The sequence below is a fragment of the Hyla sarda genome, chromosome 7, assembly GCF_029499605.1.
Source record: "Hyla sarda isolate aHylSar1 chromosome 7, aHylSar1.hap1, whole genome shotgun sequence".
In the NCBI taxonomy this organism is placed as follows: domain Eukaryota; kingdom Metazoa; phylum Chordata; class Amphibia; order Anura; family Hylidae; genus Hyla; species Hyla sarda.
In genome coordinates, this window is record NC_079195.1 from 187,200,607 (window position 1) to 187,215,446 (window position 14,840).

General features: G+C 44.7%; 1 protein-coding gene across 7 annotated transcripts in view; it reads right to left on the reverse strand.

The window, feature by feature from the left end:
* Positions 1-635: 635 nt before the first annotated feature.
* The window catches only part of SMG7 (SMG7 nonsense mediated mRNA decay factor), a 76,227-nt gene continuing 62,022 nt past the window's right edge, over positions 636-14,840 (reverse strand). For 3 of the 7 annotated variants that reach the window (XM_056531871.1, XM_056531867.1, XM_056531870.1), the window contains exons 17-23: positions 13,605-14,003; positions 12,163-12,312; positions 7,191-7,271; positions 6,930-7,089; positions 5,098-5,268; positions 4,842-4,993; positions 636-2,252 (exon numbers count right to left, since the gene is read on the reverse strand). In XM_056531871.1, the coding sequence (XP_056387846.1) occupies positions 2,139-2,252; positions 4,842-4,993; positions 5,098-5,268; positions 6,930-7,089; positions 7,191-7,271; positions 12,163-12,312; positions 13,605-14,003 (1,227 nt within the window). In that variant the 3' untranslated portion in view covers positions 636-2,138. The remainder of the gene's footprint in view (positions 2,253-4,841; positions 4,994-5,097; positions 5,269-6,929; positions 7,090-7,190; positions 7,272-12,162; positions 12,313-13,604; positions 14,004-14,840) is intronic. The other 4 variants (XM_056531868.1, XM_056531873.1, XM_056531872.1 and 1 more) reach the window with 4 other exon arrangements.

A 14,840-nucleotide genomic window follows, 5' to 3' on the forward strand; every position in this document is an offset into this window, starting at 1 on the left:
TTATTGGCATGGATACTGAACTATAAGGAGGCACAGGCATCGCTGGTTTGTCTAAAGAGGCCCCAAAAGCTAACATTTAAAGGGGTATTCCAGCCAAAGACATCTTATCCCCTATCCAAAAGGGCTGCTGCTCCAGCCTCAGAAACCTCTGTGTTCATGTCCACGCCCCCTCTATTCATGTCTGTGGGAGGGGGTGTTATGGCTGTCACGCCCCCACTCAGACATGAATGGAGGGGCGTGGCATAACATCATGTCTCCAGTCCCGGAAAAACAGAGGTTGCCGAAACCGGAGCAGCAGCCCGGCAAAGAATGCTGGGTGCTGCACGGAAATTGTGGGGGGTCCCAGCGGCAGGCCCCCACGATCAGACATCTTATCCCCTATCCTTTGGATAGGAGATGTCTTTTGCTGGAATAACCCTTTAAGAAGTCCTGTTCTAGATTTTCAGATGGGCATAGAAAAAGCAACAATACTCTTCTTCCAATAACTTTCAGTGCATTCATTTACAATAGAATACTACTCCTTGCATCTCCTCATGCTAATGCCACTTCTGGATGCACTACAAATATATGAGTTTAGTGCAAAGTTAACCTTATTCTTTAGGCAAAAAATAAATAAATAAAAAATAGGCAGCTGGTTGTAGAGAAGATGAGTTTATTAATGGTAAAGCAGATCTGAGCAGACAGTGCTCACACAAGAACACAAGGGAAGGGTGGGAGTGAGTAGGGGTCTCCACACTCTAGATCCTGCTAAAAGGATAGCCAAAGTGGCACCTTGCCACCTCTTTGTTTATATTTTATCCCCAAAAAGAACTGGCTTCTTCTGAGAGAATCCTTAGCTCTACACAAACATCTGGCCCCAAACTGTGTGTTAGGTGTATGTTCAATGCATGAGGTGGTAAACGTGCTGGGACACCAGATGGTACCCTCGACATACACAAAAGCACACACACAGGTGACCTGTGTGATGACTCTACATAGAAGAACCATTTCTTGTTCCTTCCAGGTGGGCACGTGAGGCACTCATGCTCATTTTCACCATAATTCCACTAGATCATGTGTTCATCTTGCTCACCACAAACATCCCAGCTCTCTCACTGCTTGCGCGCAATGCTCTTTATGTTGCTGGAGCAGTGTAGAGGACAGAACAATTCCTGTTCTTGCCTTGTGCTATGAGCTCTGGCACTTGCACCTAGTATTGCAACTTGATCCTACACTTCGGTTGCCCCTCTGCCAGATGGAAGGGACTTCGCACAGAGGCAGGCTAATACGGGGGGAGAGGAAATATTTTAGCTGTAGTCTAGCTAGAACCATGGGGAGGCTGTACAGCCAGGCTCTATTTATTCTATGTTCTGCCCCATCATAAAAGCAACTCCCCTAGTATGCCACCATCCATCCTGCAATACTCTTTGGGGGCGGACATTGAGCGCACACACAAACACACATGACAATAAAGCAGGCAGGGAAGGACAGACACCAAAGTAGTTTAAGGACACTCAATGGGAACAAGCTAGCATTCATAACTGTGACAGACACACAACCCCTCACCCATTCCCCTTCGAGTGGGGAAGAAAAAGCCACCCATTCAATCACACCTCCCTCAGCCAGCACAAGCTGGTAGGTAAGAGGGGACCGATTCCTCCGTCTCGACTAATGGAGATAGTTACTGATATTCGGTTGTAAATTGGATGTGGGGGTGTTCCTTGTGCACCCGCCACCTAGAAACGGAGCCATAAAACTCATTACAACTGAGGGGAGAGTTCTTATTGCCCCCGCCTGCCTTGCACTTCTGGGGATATTTCCTATCCGTGTGTTAGGCAGAGGTTCAGGGGGTGCTGTGAGAGGCATGCACAAATGACGAGAAAGATGGGGGCACGTTACCCCTTTTCCCCCATACTTATGAAGTCCCAAGCTCCCTCTGGATGGGAACTTCCTGCTGTGTCCGTCAGGTAACTTGGTCGCCTGCGGGCAGGGGTTTTCAGATTTGGTGGGATACGCTGGACGCTCCCCCACATGTGCTCCCCCCCAGATCGGTGAGGGGGGAGAGAGGGCTGCCCTCCTCAGGGCTCAGGACATTATCCTGTCCTGTGCTGCTGACCAATCATGCCATGTATGTCACTGGGTTCTTCTCCCCTTCTCTTTCAGTGCGGAGGATTGAGTGATCCTTGTCCTCTCTGCTGCTTCTCCTTCTGCTGCATCAGGAGCTGTTCCAGGGCTGATGGGCCAGGATGCATCATTGTGGTTGACCAAATAGACTAAGAAGAAAACGCACAGTCAGCAAAGTCAAACAAGGGCAAACAAATGTATTTTTCTAAGATCAAGGAAAATAATTATTCAGAAAAATGTATTCTAGGAGTAGAAATTTATTTTCAAAAGCCCATTACACAAGAAGATGACCCCTCAAAACTCCATTATGAGCAACCTCAGGATTCCAGCTGATGCCATAGCATAGGGAACGGTCTGTGTCTTGTGTATGTTAAACAATGCAAAACATTGCCACAGGGTGGTTTAAGATTTACATTTAAATTTTTTTTTTTTTATGGATCCTAAAATTTGGTACGATTTCATCAGGACAATTTTATATATCCCAAAATCAAAAACTTAAAACCTAACAGCTGGCTGCAGAGCAATGGTACTGTAGGATTGTAATATGGACTGGGTTCAGACTTTGCAACTTCCGGCCAGACAAAATCCAGATGGAGATTCGGAGGGCGGCCAGCAATGACCGATTCAGCTGATGCTAGGACCACATGGACATTGCCTTCCCGATAGACGGCAATGTCTGCGGCACGGATTCTGAAACTCCGACCAGAAAATTCTACAGTGTGAATGGGTTAACAGAAAACCTGCATGTTAACCTTCATGCAGCGGAATGAATTCCGGTTGGAAATTCTGTAGTGTGAACCCGTCCTAATGGTTAGTGGAGAAGAGGTAACACCCCAAACACATATGAAACCAGCGGGTTAGTCACCTAAACTTAAAGGGGTTATCCAGGAAATTTATTTATTTATTTTTTATATATCAACTGGCTCCAGAAAATTTTACAGATTTGTACATTACTTCTATTAAAATCTTAACCCTTTCAGTACTTATGAGCTGCTGAAGTTGAGTTGTTCTTTTCTGTCTAAGTGCTCTCTGGTGACACGAGTCTCGGGAACTGCCAAGAGTAGAAGCAAATCCCCATAGCAAACCTCTTCTACTCTGTGCAGTTCCAGAGACAAGCAGAGATGTCAGCAGAGAGCACTGTTGCCAAACAGAAAACAACAACTCAACTTCAGCAGCTGATAATTATTGAAAGGATTAAGATTTTTTAATAGAAGTAATTTACAAATCTGTTTAACTTTCTGGAGCCAGTTGATATATATAAAAAAATATATTTTTTTTTCCTGGAATACCCCTTTAACATTACAGTCCCAAAAGGTTATATGAAGATTATATTTCTGTAGTAAAGGCCTCCACAGGCATTATATAGCTTGCAATATATAGTTTGTTCATAACGTAACACTAGCGACATCGGCTCATATTTTCATGCCTCCATTAATTTGGAATAGCAAATTATTCAAAGGTTATCAAAATGTTTTTTTTTTTTTTTTTTTTTTTTTTTTGCAAATCATAATGGTTTTCCCTTTAAAAAGTTCCTAAAAAACAAAACAAAAGTCCAAATAGCAAAAAAATAAGGAATTTACTTATTGTAAGTTACCATAGAGATCGGCATGATATTTTCATTATTTATGGCCATCTAGAAATCACCACTATGATGTTAGAGACGGGTATTTTCATTAGAAATGTATCAGTCCATGGAGAATGCATTTGTTAGTTTAAAACAAGGGAAGATCTAAGCTTTTCCAAGGCAGACAGGAAAAGTAAAGTAACTTCTGCTGCAGCATAAAATATTAAGAGTTGTGTATATTATCAGCGTCCATGGTTTAGTATGAACCCTGCCGTTCAGCTTTGTGGTCCAACTGTGCCCTCTACTGGTAATATTGTTGTGGTGCACTGGATCATGCGGGAGAAACTGTACTGTAAACTGGCAGTACATTGTGCCTCTACTGATGAAGTTTTGCAGTGAAGGGGTTATTCCCTGACCCTCTAGGACAGTGTTTCCCAACCAGGGTGCCTCCAGCTGTTGCAAAACTACAACTTCCAGAATGCCCAGACAGCCGAAGGCTGTCTTGGCATACTGGGAGTTGTAGTTTTGCAACAGCTGGAGTCACCCTGGTTGGGAAACACTGCTCTAGGAAAGATGAGCTGGGTAAGTTGATCAGCCAATTATATATTGCTTAACTTTGCATCTAAAATAGTGGTTCCCAACTAGTGTGCGTCCAGCCGAAGGATGTTCAGGCATGTTGGGAGTTGTAGTATTGCAACAGCTGGAGGCACACTGGTGGGGAAACATAGATTTAGGATACGTTCACACGGGCAAATTTTTTTGCGGGTTTCCTGCTGTGTATTTGAAAGACGGCGGGCTCTTCTTGGCTGTCCGCAGCAGATTTTCAGTGGCGGAATTTATGCTGCGGAAAATCCGCGGCAAGCCCCACTGAAGTTAGTAGGGACTGCGGCGGATTTTCCGCAGCGTAAACTCCGCCGCGGAAAATCTGCTGCAGACAGCTGAGTAGAGCCCGCCCACTTTCAAATACGCAGCAGGAAACCCGCACGTGTGAACATACCATTTAAGTATTATCTGGTTCCTCGTAAAGACTTTAGACTTCACTCTGTGCAATACACGGGCAGTTAAGCTGTTTACGCTTCCTGTAATAAAGAGGGGCCGACAACCTTTCCCACTCCATTGTCTTTACTTTCATAAGGCCCGATATGCATATTGTAAATCCAACATGGGCACACACCTTCAAGCTCTCCATGAGGGCAGCAGAGGAGTCCTCTCTTACATTGCTTTGAGCCGCCCAAGCATTAGCACTGCTGGAATTATTTATATGGCGCCAGCTGTTCTCCGATGACGAGGCCACAGACAAGTAGTCCAGGCCAAAGCCCCCCATCGCTAGGCAGGAAGAAAAACGAGAAAAATAAAAATGAAGTGTTAGGTAAAAATGTTCTCGAGGCACAGAGTTGTCAGCCTGCAATGGGTCAATTCAAAGTGACTACCTGGCTTGTCAGTCTTCCATCGGTCAGCACCACGCCGATCGCGGTTGTCTGGGGTTCCTATAGGCCCAAAGTTGGAGAAAGGCTGAGCTGCATGGTTATGGGTGGGAGGAGAGCTTGGTAAGCTGCTCGGGTTTGAAGAATGAGGTGACTGACTGGCTGGTGTTGAATGATCTAGAAGACAAATTAAGGACAAGCATGCCTATAAGGAATCCACTGTATAGGAATTAAATCGCAAGAACATACTGGTAAAGGAGATCTGTAGTGCAATATAATTTATCCCCTATCTGAAGGATGGGGGATAAGTTATAGATCGCGGGGGGTCCGAGTTCTGCTGCTGCCCCCGGGATCTCCTGGACGGGGCAGCAGCAGTATGCTGGAAAGGGGGCGTTCCGGCCCCGCATGACGCGGCAGCCGACATGCCCCCTCCATGTGCCCCATAGACATACATGGAGGGGGAGTGTCTGCCGCGGCTTTCTGCTGGGGACGAAACTTCACTTCCTGCAGACTGCCGGGGCCCCGTCCAGGAGATTTCGGGAGGCCCCAGCGCTCGGACCCCCCCGCGATCTATAACTTATCCCCTATCCTTTGGATAGGGGATAAATTAATTTGCGCTGGAATACTCCTTTAAGTCATTTGGATCACAAATTTCTGCTACAGAAAAAAAAATTTGGAAATCAAAATGATCCAATAATAAAACATTTTAAATCTGAACTAAAAATTATTACGTAATAGATAGATATATATATATCCCTCTCTATCTATCTATCTTAATACAGAAAGCCAATAAGAATTAACAATACAGTTTTTTTGTGTGAAAGGACAGGTTTTTAGGGTCATATTACAACCATCAGATCAAGACAATACAGAGTAAACCATAATGTGTTATTAGTATGAGGCTAGGTTTCTACCCAGGATTATTATTTTTATTTTTTTTAACTGCCACTGTAGTTAAAAGGGGTTCTCCGCCCCTAGACATCTTATCCTTTATCCAAAGGATAGGAGATCAGATGTCTGATCGCGGAGGTCCCGCCATTGGGGAACCCCACGATCTCCCTGCTGCACCCGACGTTTGTTTTGAGCACTCGGTGCTGCGCCAGAGGCTTGTGACATCACGGCCACACCCCCTCAATGCAAGCCTAAGGGAGGGGGTGTGACGGACATCATGCCCCCTCCAATAGACTTGCATTAAGGGGGCATGGCCGTGACAATATAAGCCTCTGCCCTGCATCGCCATTCATCCGGCACAGAGCCAAGTTCGCTCCATGCACCGGATGTCTGCGGCATCGCAGTAAATATCGCAGGGATTCCCAGCGGCAGGACCCCTAGCGATCTGACATCTTATCCACTATCCTTTGGATAGGGAATAAGATGTCTAGGGGCGGAGTACCCCTTTAAGCCAAAGTCAGAAAAACAATAAAAAGATATTTCCCATCTCTGGCCTGAAAATCTGATGGTACATATGGAAGTCTAGATGAAGGCTCAATAAGAAAGGGGATTTTGTTGTCACTGCACATCAAGGCATATCATTGAATTGTTGAGGGTCCTAAGTACGGCAGGGCTGTAGGACTGCCTGCATCTCTCTGTTATAAAGGCCTCACTTGGCCTCATTCAAATGAATAGGTCTGAGCTGCAGTACCTGCACAATACTTGTTGCTGTGCAGAAAGTGCAGAAGTGTCCTTGGTCTCTTCGTTCTCATGAACTTTAATGATTGAAGTTGCGCGCGCGAGCCCCCCCGCTCAATCAGCAAGTGATGGCATTGATATAATGCTAGGAAAAAACCCCTATTATTTTGTCAATGATGCAGACATTTGATCTTAATGATTCCACTTACCTGAGCTTGCTGGAAGAGATGGAGACCAGGGTTTACCCTCAAACAGAGAATACAGAGAGGTCTCTTGCTGTCCTATGGGAGCGCACACTTCAGACTTTGTGCTACTGCACGGTGACTTGTTGTATACATCATTAAAGACGCTGTTGCTAGGGAACCTTTCCTGTAAAGAAAATAGAATACAGCATTAGAGCAGAGAATGTGAACAGATGTCAAGTACAACGCCTGTCACCTCTATAAGCGGCTCTCCATACCCTCCCTTACCTGGCTCAGTGAAAATCCAGTGAGCGAGAGGAAAGAGGGGGGCTGGGATATCAGCTCAGATGGCTTTTCCAGAAGAGACTTCTCCAAAAGAAAGAGAGACAATTTACTGCCAGACCAAAGTGCAATCTGCTACCAACATGTAACTGTGGAGGCAGGGAACAGCACGTACCCATCAAGGCAGCCTTTGTAGAAACACACTACCTATGTCTAGCTCCATGGTCTCAAACTGTGGCCCTCCAGATGTTGCAAAACTTCAACTCCCAGCATGCCCGGACAAGCCAAGGGCTGTCTGGGCATGCTGGGAGTTGAAGTTTTGCAACATCTGGAGGGGCGCAGTTTGAGACCACTGGTCTAGCTAGATCTAGCCAACATGGTTTGTATGCTTCTGCTGTCATCATTTAAGAGATTTTCCTTTTTTTGTACATATATATGTAAATGTGAGCAAACAAAATTGTATTCGATGCTTTAGTGAAATAGAATCAGGGGGTTATTGGGATTACAAAACCTGCTCTGGAGGACTAGCCTCTCCATACATTATAGCAGTGTTTCCCAACCAGGTTGCCTCCAGCTGTTGCAAAACTACAACTCCCAGCATGCCCGGACAGCCGAAGGCTGTCCGGGCATGCTGGGAGTTGTAGTTTTGCAACAGCTGGAGACACCCTAGTTGGGAAACATTGCAATAAACGGACAGTTTCAATGGAATCCATGTAAAGCTCCAGTAACATCGAACACCGCTCCCTGTGATAAGCTTATCTTTGGGGGAACACAAAAAAAAACAAACATTAAAGCACTGCATGATTTTATTTTGCTTTCACAGTGCAGCATAAGCTATTATTATAGAATAAAGTAGAGGTTCTTGTGCTTACCAGTTTTAGCTGATGTGGCAGGCATGGGATAGGCTATAGTTTGAATGTAAGTTAATCACTGACATGGTTCTCTAATACTGCCTACATTTCCTATGAATCCTCTGGCTGTGGCATTTGATCATTGCACCTGTTCATCTAACTTAACTGCTAGTCCTGGAGTTTAACCAGGTTAACTCATTAGACTCATAGGTGGGTTAAAGGAGTACTCTGGTGGAAAACAATTTACACTGCTCAGAAAAATAAAGGGAACACTAAGATAACACATCCTAGAGAGAACACATCATTCTGAATGAATGAACTAATCGTATGAAATACTTTCGTCTTTACATAGTTGAATGTGCTGACAACAAAATCACTCAAAAATGATCAAAATTATCAACCCATGGAGGTCTGGATATGGAGTCACACTCAAAATCAAAGTGGAAAACCACACTACAGGCTGATCCAACTTTGATGTAATGTCCTTAAAACAAGTAAAAATGAGGCTCAGTAGCGTGCGTGGCCTCCACGTGCCTGTATGACCTCCCTACAATGCCTGGGCATGATCCTGATGAGGTGGAGGATGGTCTCCTGAGGGATGTCCTCCCAGACCTGGACTAAAGCATCCGCCAACTCCTGGACAGTGTGTGGTGGATGGAGCGAGACACGATGTCCCAGATGTGATCAATCGGATTCAGGTCTGGGGAACGGGCGGGCCAGTCCATAGCATCAATGCCTTCCTCTTGCAGGAACTGCTGACACACTCCAGCCACATGAGGTCTAGCATTGTCTTGCATTAGGAGGAACCCAGGGCCAACCCCACCAGCAAATGGTCTCACAAGGGGTCTGAGGATCTCATCTCGGTACCTAATGGCAGTCAGGCTACCTCTGGCAAGCACATGGAGGGCTGCCAAAGAAATGCCAACCCACACCATTACTGACCCACTGCCAAACCGGTCATGCTGGTGGATGTTGCAGGCAGCAGAACGTTCTCCACGGCATCTCCAGACTCTGTCACGTGTCACATGTGTTCAGTGTGAACCTGCTTTCATCTGTGAAGAGCACAGGGCGCCAGTGGCAAATTTGCCAATCTTGGTGTTCTCTGGCAAATGTCAAACGTCCTGCACGGTGTTGGGCTGTAAGTACAACCCCCACGTGTGGACATCAGGCCCTCATGCCAGCCTCATGGAGTCCGTTTCTGACCGTTTGAGTGAACACATGCACATTTGTCGCCTGCTGGAGGTAATTTTGCAGGGCTCTGGCAGTGCTCCTCCTGCTCCTCCTTGCACAAAGACTGAGGTAGCAGTCCTGCTGCTGGGTTGTTGCCCTCCTACGGCCTCCTCCACGTCTCCTGATGTACAGGCCTGTCTCCTGGTAGCCTCCATGCTCTGGACATTATGCTGACAGACACGGTAAACCTTCTTGCCACAGCTCGTATTGATGTGCCATCCTGGATGAGCTGCACTACCTGAGCCACTTTAGTGGTACCTTGAGACGGAGTCTACAACCCACACAAAAGAAAGCACTGCCATCATTCAAAAGTACCAAAACACTAGCCAGGAAGCATAGGAACTGAGCAGTGGTCTGTTGCAACCACCTGCAGAACCACTCCTTTATTGGGGGGGGGGGGGGTCTTGCTAATTGCTTATAATTTCCACCCATTGTCCATTCCATTTGCACAACAGTATGTGAAATTGATTGCCAATCAGTGTTGCTTCCTGAGTGGACAGTGTGATTTCACAGAAGTGTCATTGACTTGGAGTTACATTGTGTTGTTTAAGTGTTCCCTTTATTTTTTTTGAGCAGTATATTTTAAATCAACTGGTGCCAGACAGTTATACAGATTTGGAAATTACTTCTGTTAAAAAACCTTAATCCTTCCAGTATGTATCAGCTGCTATATGCTCCATAGGAAGTGCTTTTCTTTTTGAATTTTTTTTATCTATTTCTGTCTGACCACCGTGCTCTCTACTGACACCTCTGTCCATGTCAGGAACTGTTCAGAGCAGGAGACGTTTGCTAAGGGAATTTGCTCCTACTCTGGACAGTTCCTGACATGGACAGAGGTGGCAGCAGAGAGCACGGTGGTCAGACCGAAAATAACTACACAACTTCCTGTGGATCATGCTGCAGCTGATAAGTACTGGAAGGATTAAGATTTTTTTATAGAAGTCATTTACAAATCTGTCTAACTTTCTGGCACCAGTTGACCTAAAATAAAATAGTTTTCAACCGAAGTACCCCTTTAAGGGAAGTTCACACTATTAACAGGTTTTCTTATTCCAAGTGCATTTTTTTTTTTATTGTCATAAGGCTAAAGTTATTTGATTTTATAAAGATTTAAAGTCTTCAGGCTGTGGAGATATGTAAAATTTCTACAGCATTTTGTTACACACTTTTACTGCATTGTGGCTGTTTCTGCTGTAATTTTTCAAAATTGCAGTAAAATAGCACCTTTTTGAAGCGATTTTGGGGAAATCACATTTAGGGTCGGGTCAATCCCATTTAGGGTCGGGTCAATCCCATTTAGGGTCGGGTCAATCACATTTAGGGTCGGGTCAATCACATGCCGTATTTTGTGGTGTATCTGCTGCTGTGTATTTTCCTACCCAATAAAGTCAATTGGTAGCAAAATCAACAGCAGAAAATATGCAGCATGGCATGTCTGACCCGCCCTTAAAAAAGGAAGAAGAAGAAAAAAAAAAAACATTCAGCAAGAAAGGCAATGTGTGAACACAGCCTCAAGGGAGGTGTATAACTACTATATATCCTGATTCCACAGAAAATGCAACAGTATACAGATCTGAGAGGGGAGGGGTCCGTGAGATATGACGTGTGCTCTTATAGGAGATTATGTCACTTATAGTTCACAGGAAGTCAGCTGACCCAGGACTGACTTTCTTTTGACACATTAAGCCAGTGTTTCCTAAACCAGGGTGCCTCCAGCTGTTGCAAAACTACATCTCCCAGCATGCCCGAACAGCCAACGGCTGTCCGGGCATGCTGGGAGTTGTAGTTTTGCAACAGCTGGAGGCACCCTGGTTTAGGAAACACTGCATTAAGCCATGAAACTTTTAAGAGGGTCATAATTGGTGATCACATGATTAAATAAGTGTCACAAAACATAGATGTAGCTGAGCTGAAATAAATCAAATGTCGCTGTACGACTAGTTATGGTGAGTGTGCACGATACATTTTTTTTTTTTTATTATATTTACAAACTACTATATTTATGCCAAGATCTTTCCCCAGTGTCTGAAAATCCCTGGAGCGATTTTCATTATGGCCTCTTTGTTCGGCTCTCACTTTCAGATGATTTAACTGGAGTGACAAGTGTGTCCCACAGAAGGAAAACGAACCCGCCAATACAGCTGCACACTGGACAGATATGGTAGTGCAGTGGGGCTCCTGTACTTTACTGGATTTACAGGATCGGCAAGGCAAGATGTTAATGGGGTACTCCGGTGAAAAACCAATCAACTGGCTCCGGAAAGTTAAACAGATTTGTAAATTACTTTAAAAAAAATTATAAAAAATAATAATAATCTTAATCCTACCATTAGTTATCAGCTGCTGAAGTTGAGTTGTTATTTACAGTCTGACCACAGTGCTCTCTGCTGACACCTGTGTCTCAGGAACTGTCAAGAGTAGCAGCAATTCCCCATAGCAAACCTCTCCAGGCGGTGTCAGCAGAGAGCACTGTGGTCAGACTGAAAAGAACAACTCAACTTCAGCAGCAGATAAGTAATGGTAGGATTAAGATTATTATTTTTTTTTCATTGAAGTAATTTACACATCTATGTACAAAAAAGAAAGTTGCAACAGCACTCTTTGTCAAAAAATGGAGTCTCTCAGCGCACTTTTTGATCAAAATGTGTCCTTTTGTTTTAATTTACACATCTGTTTAACTTTCTGGAGCCAGTTGATATTGGGGGAAAAAAAATAGTTTTTCACCGGAGTACCCCTTTAACCTGGCCAGTGGAAGAGAGACAAAAAAAAATCCCATTCAGTTCTATAAAGACATCAGAATAAAAGAATATTAGTATTGCAATGAGAATTAATACACCAGCTCCTTCAAAGAGACATCATTAAAAAGCAGGGAGAAGCGCACCACACAGAATACATACAAAGAGGCTTCGTCCAGGGAGTGTGGCCAGGGGGCCGAGCAGAGCTGGGTAAAGATCAGGAGGAGGGGAGAAAGCCAGCTCTTCCTCCTCCTCTAGAGCAGCCAGACTCTTTAACAGGTCCGGGGGAAGGAGAGGGGAACGCTTGGGTTCCTAATAAGAGACAGGCAGAAATAAACAGGGTAGAAAGAGAAGGAAAGAAAAAAAAAAAGCAGAAAAATAAAATAGAGATAGTACGAAAGAAGAAGAGGTTATACAAAGTATATAGAATAGAATACAAGTACAATATAAAATACCACATGCAAGGTCTTGCACTAAAATGACAGCGCTGTTCATTTATAATGTTATCAGCTATTCATGTCCACAAAGTAACGTGTTCTTCTTTTCCAGCGTTGCTTCACCGTAGATATAGTAATCGTTAAAAAAAATTCTACAGGTCCTCTGCAGAACTAGGAGTCTCCATAGTAACAGAATACAATACAAAAAGAACCCAGCGTCATCGAATTCTGTCGTTATACTCTCTATCTGCCCCTTACAGTTCACAAAGTAGGAAGATGAGAGACTAGTCCAGTGTTTCCCAAACAGGGGGCCTCCAGATGTTGCAAAACCACAACTCCCAACATGCCTTGTAGTTTTGCAACACATGGAGGCACCCTGGTTGGGAAACACTGGACTAGGATATGATCTAACCCAGTCCTTTTTTTTTTATTCAAAACCCCCTGAAAATACCTGTTTATTAATGTCTTTGGTAGCTCAGTAGGCTGTCCAGTTCCAAAGGAGGAAGTGGGCATGTCCCGGCAGGCGCGACTTCATCTGATGCCTGCCGGGGCTCAGGCAAGAGTCAGGAGCGCGCCCTGCTGATTAATGAGCACAGTGCTCGTTCCCGCTTGTCTCATTGACAGGTGGGGAGCAGCACTGAGCTCGCCTGTGTCCTGCCTGCAGTCTGATTTCGGACTCATGCCGGCAGGTCGGCATGAGTCCGAAATCAGTACATAAGGTTGCTAGTGAGACCCCTAGTGGTAACTTTTTTAAAAATAAAAAATAAACTAAGCATGCAACATTTTTAATACAAAACAATTAGAAAGATAGGCTTGATCTACACTATATCAAAAACATTTTTGATGATCGTTACCCTTTAATCAAAGCCTATTGTAAAGTTGTCTCGTGTGTATTTTAGATGCACCGGAGTAATGAAAAAAATTGGCTGTAAAGGCATACTGTGGTAGACATTACAGCGCTGTCACTTTACTGCAATCCCAATGAAATATGCAAGAAAAGAAAAGAAAAAGAAAAGAAAAAAAAAAAAGAGAAAAGAACCAGAAACCCAGGAAAGCCACTCACTCAAACGTAAAAACCGCACAAAAGGTAATATGGAGAATCAGAGTGAATAGATTATTGCACTATATGGAATTAAATGGCTTTTCTCCAAATAAATTGAATCCTACCTCAAACGGCAATCTTGTCATAGAATCCTGCCCTGAACGATAGCCAGCTGCTAGTTGGCGTTTGCCCCTTTGGTTATTGATCGACTGCTGTGCTAATAGAGCGCGGTTGTCATTTAGGTTGTAGGAGGTCTGTTCCCCCCAGTAGAAGTCGGACATCTTCATCTCAGAAGAGTTCTGGTTGTAGGCGTCCATGGGGAAAGACTTCATCTTCTTCTCCAGCGGCTGTTGCTGCTGCATGACTGGATGCTGTAGGCACTGCTCCAACATGCTCAGAGGTTCAGTGGGTAGACGGCCATCCATGAAATAGTTTTGTTTCATGGGGGGCAGAAGCTTTCCAAGAGAGTTTGGGACTTGAGGAGAGTTCCATAACTGCTTAGGTGTGTCTACATTCTGCTGGTACTAAAACACACATAAAACCAACATTACAAAAAGACTAAATCCATGCATTTAGACCAGTGTTTGCCACCCAGGAAGCCCCCCCACTGTTGCAGAACTACAACTCGTAGCATGCCCGGCCAGCCGTTGGCTGTCCGGGCATGCTGGGGAGTTGTAGTTATGCAACAGCTGGAGGCACCCTGGTTGGGAAACACTGATTTAGACAATTTTATCAACTAGTAGACTTTGAAGACATAATACACTTACTGCCATAAGTGTTTGTGAGGAGACAATCCCTGAAACACTCACATATTGTAACTAAGTGCCCACAAAAAAAGGAGGCCCCTCCCCTCTAGTGCCCACAAAAAAGGAGGCAACTCCCCTCTAGTGACCAAAGAAAAGGAGGCAACTCCCCTCTAGTGACCAAAGAAAAGGAGGCAACTCCCCTCTAGTGACCACAGAAAAGGAGGCCCCTCCCCTCTAGTGACCACAGAAAAGGAGGCCCCTCCCCTCTAGTGACCACAGAAAAGGAGGCCCCCTCCCCTCTAGTGACCACAGAAAAGGAGGACTACTGACCTCTAGTGACCACAGAAAAGGAGGCCCCTCCCCACAAGCGCACACAGAAAAGGGGGCTCCTCACCTCAAGCGCCCACAGAAAAGGGGGGCATCCATTACACCACACTGCACAGCAGCATTTAAAATTCAGCAGTGACAAGGGATGGAAACTTTACACGCTTGAGGTTTTTCGCCCTGCCATGTGGTCACTGGCTGCTAATTTGCATATATGACAAAAAATTACAAAAAAATACTCCACTTTAATAGACTTTATGACATCAGTTAATAGGGGTTTTGCAACCGTGG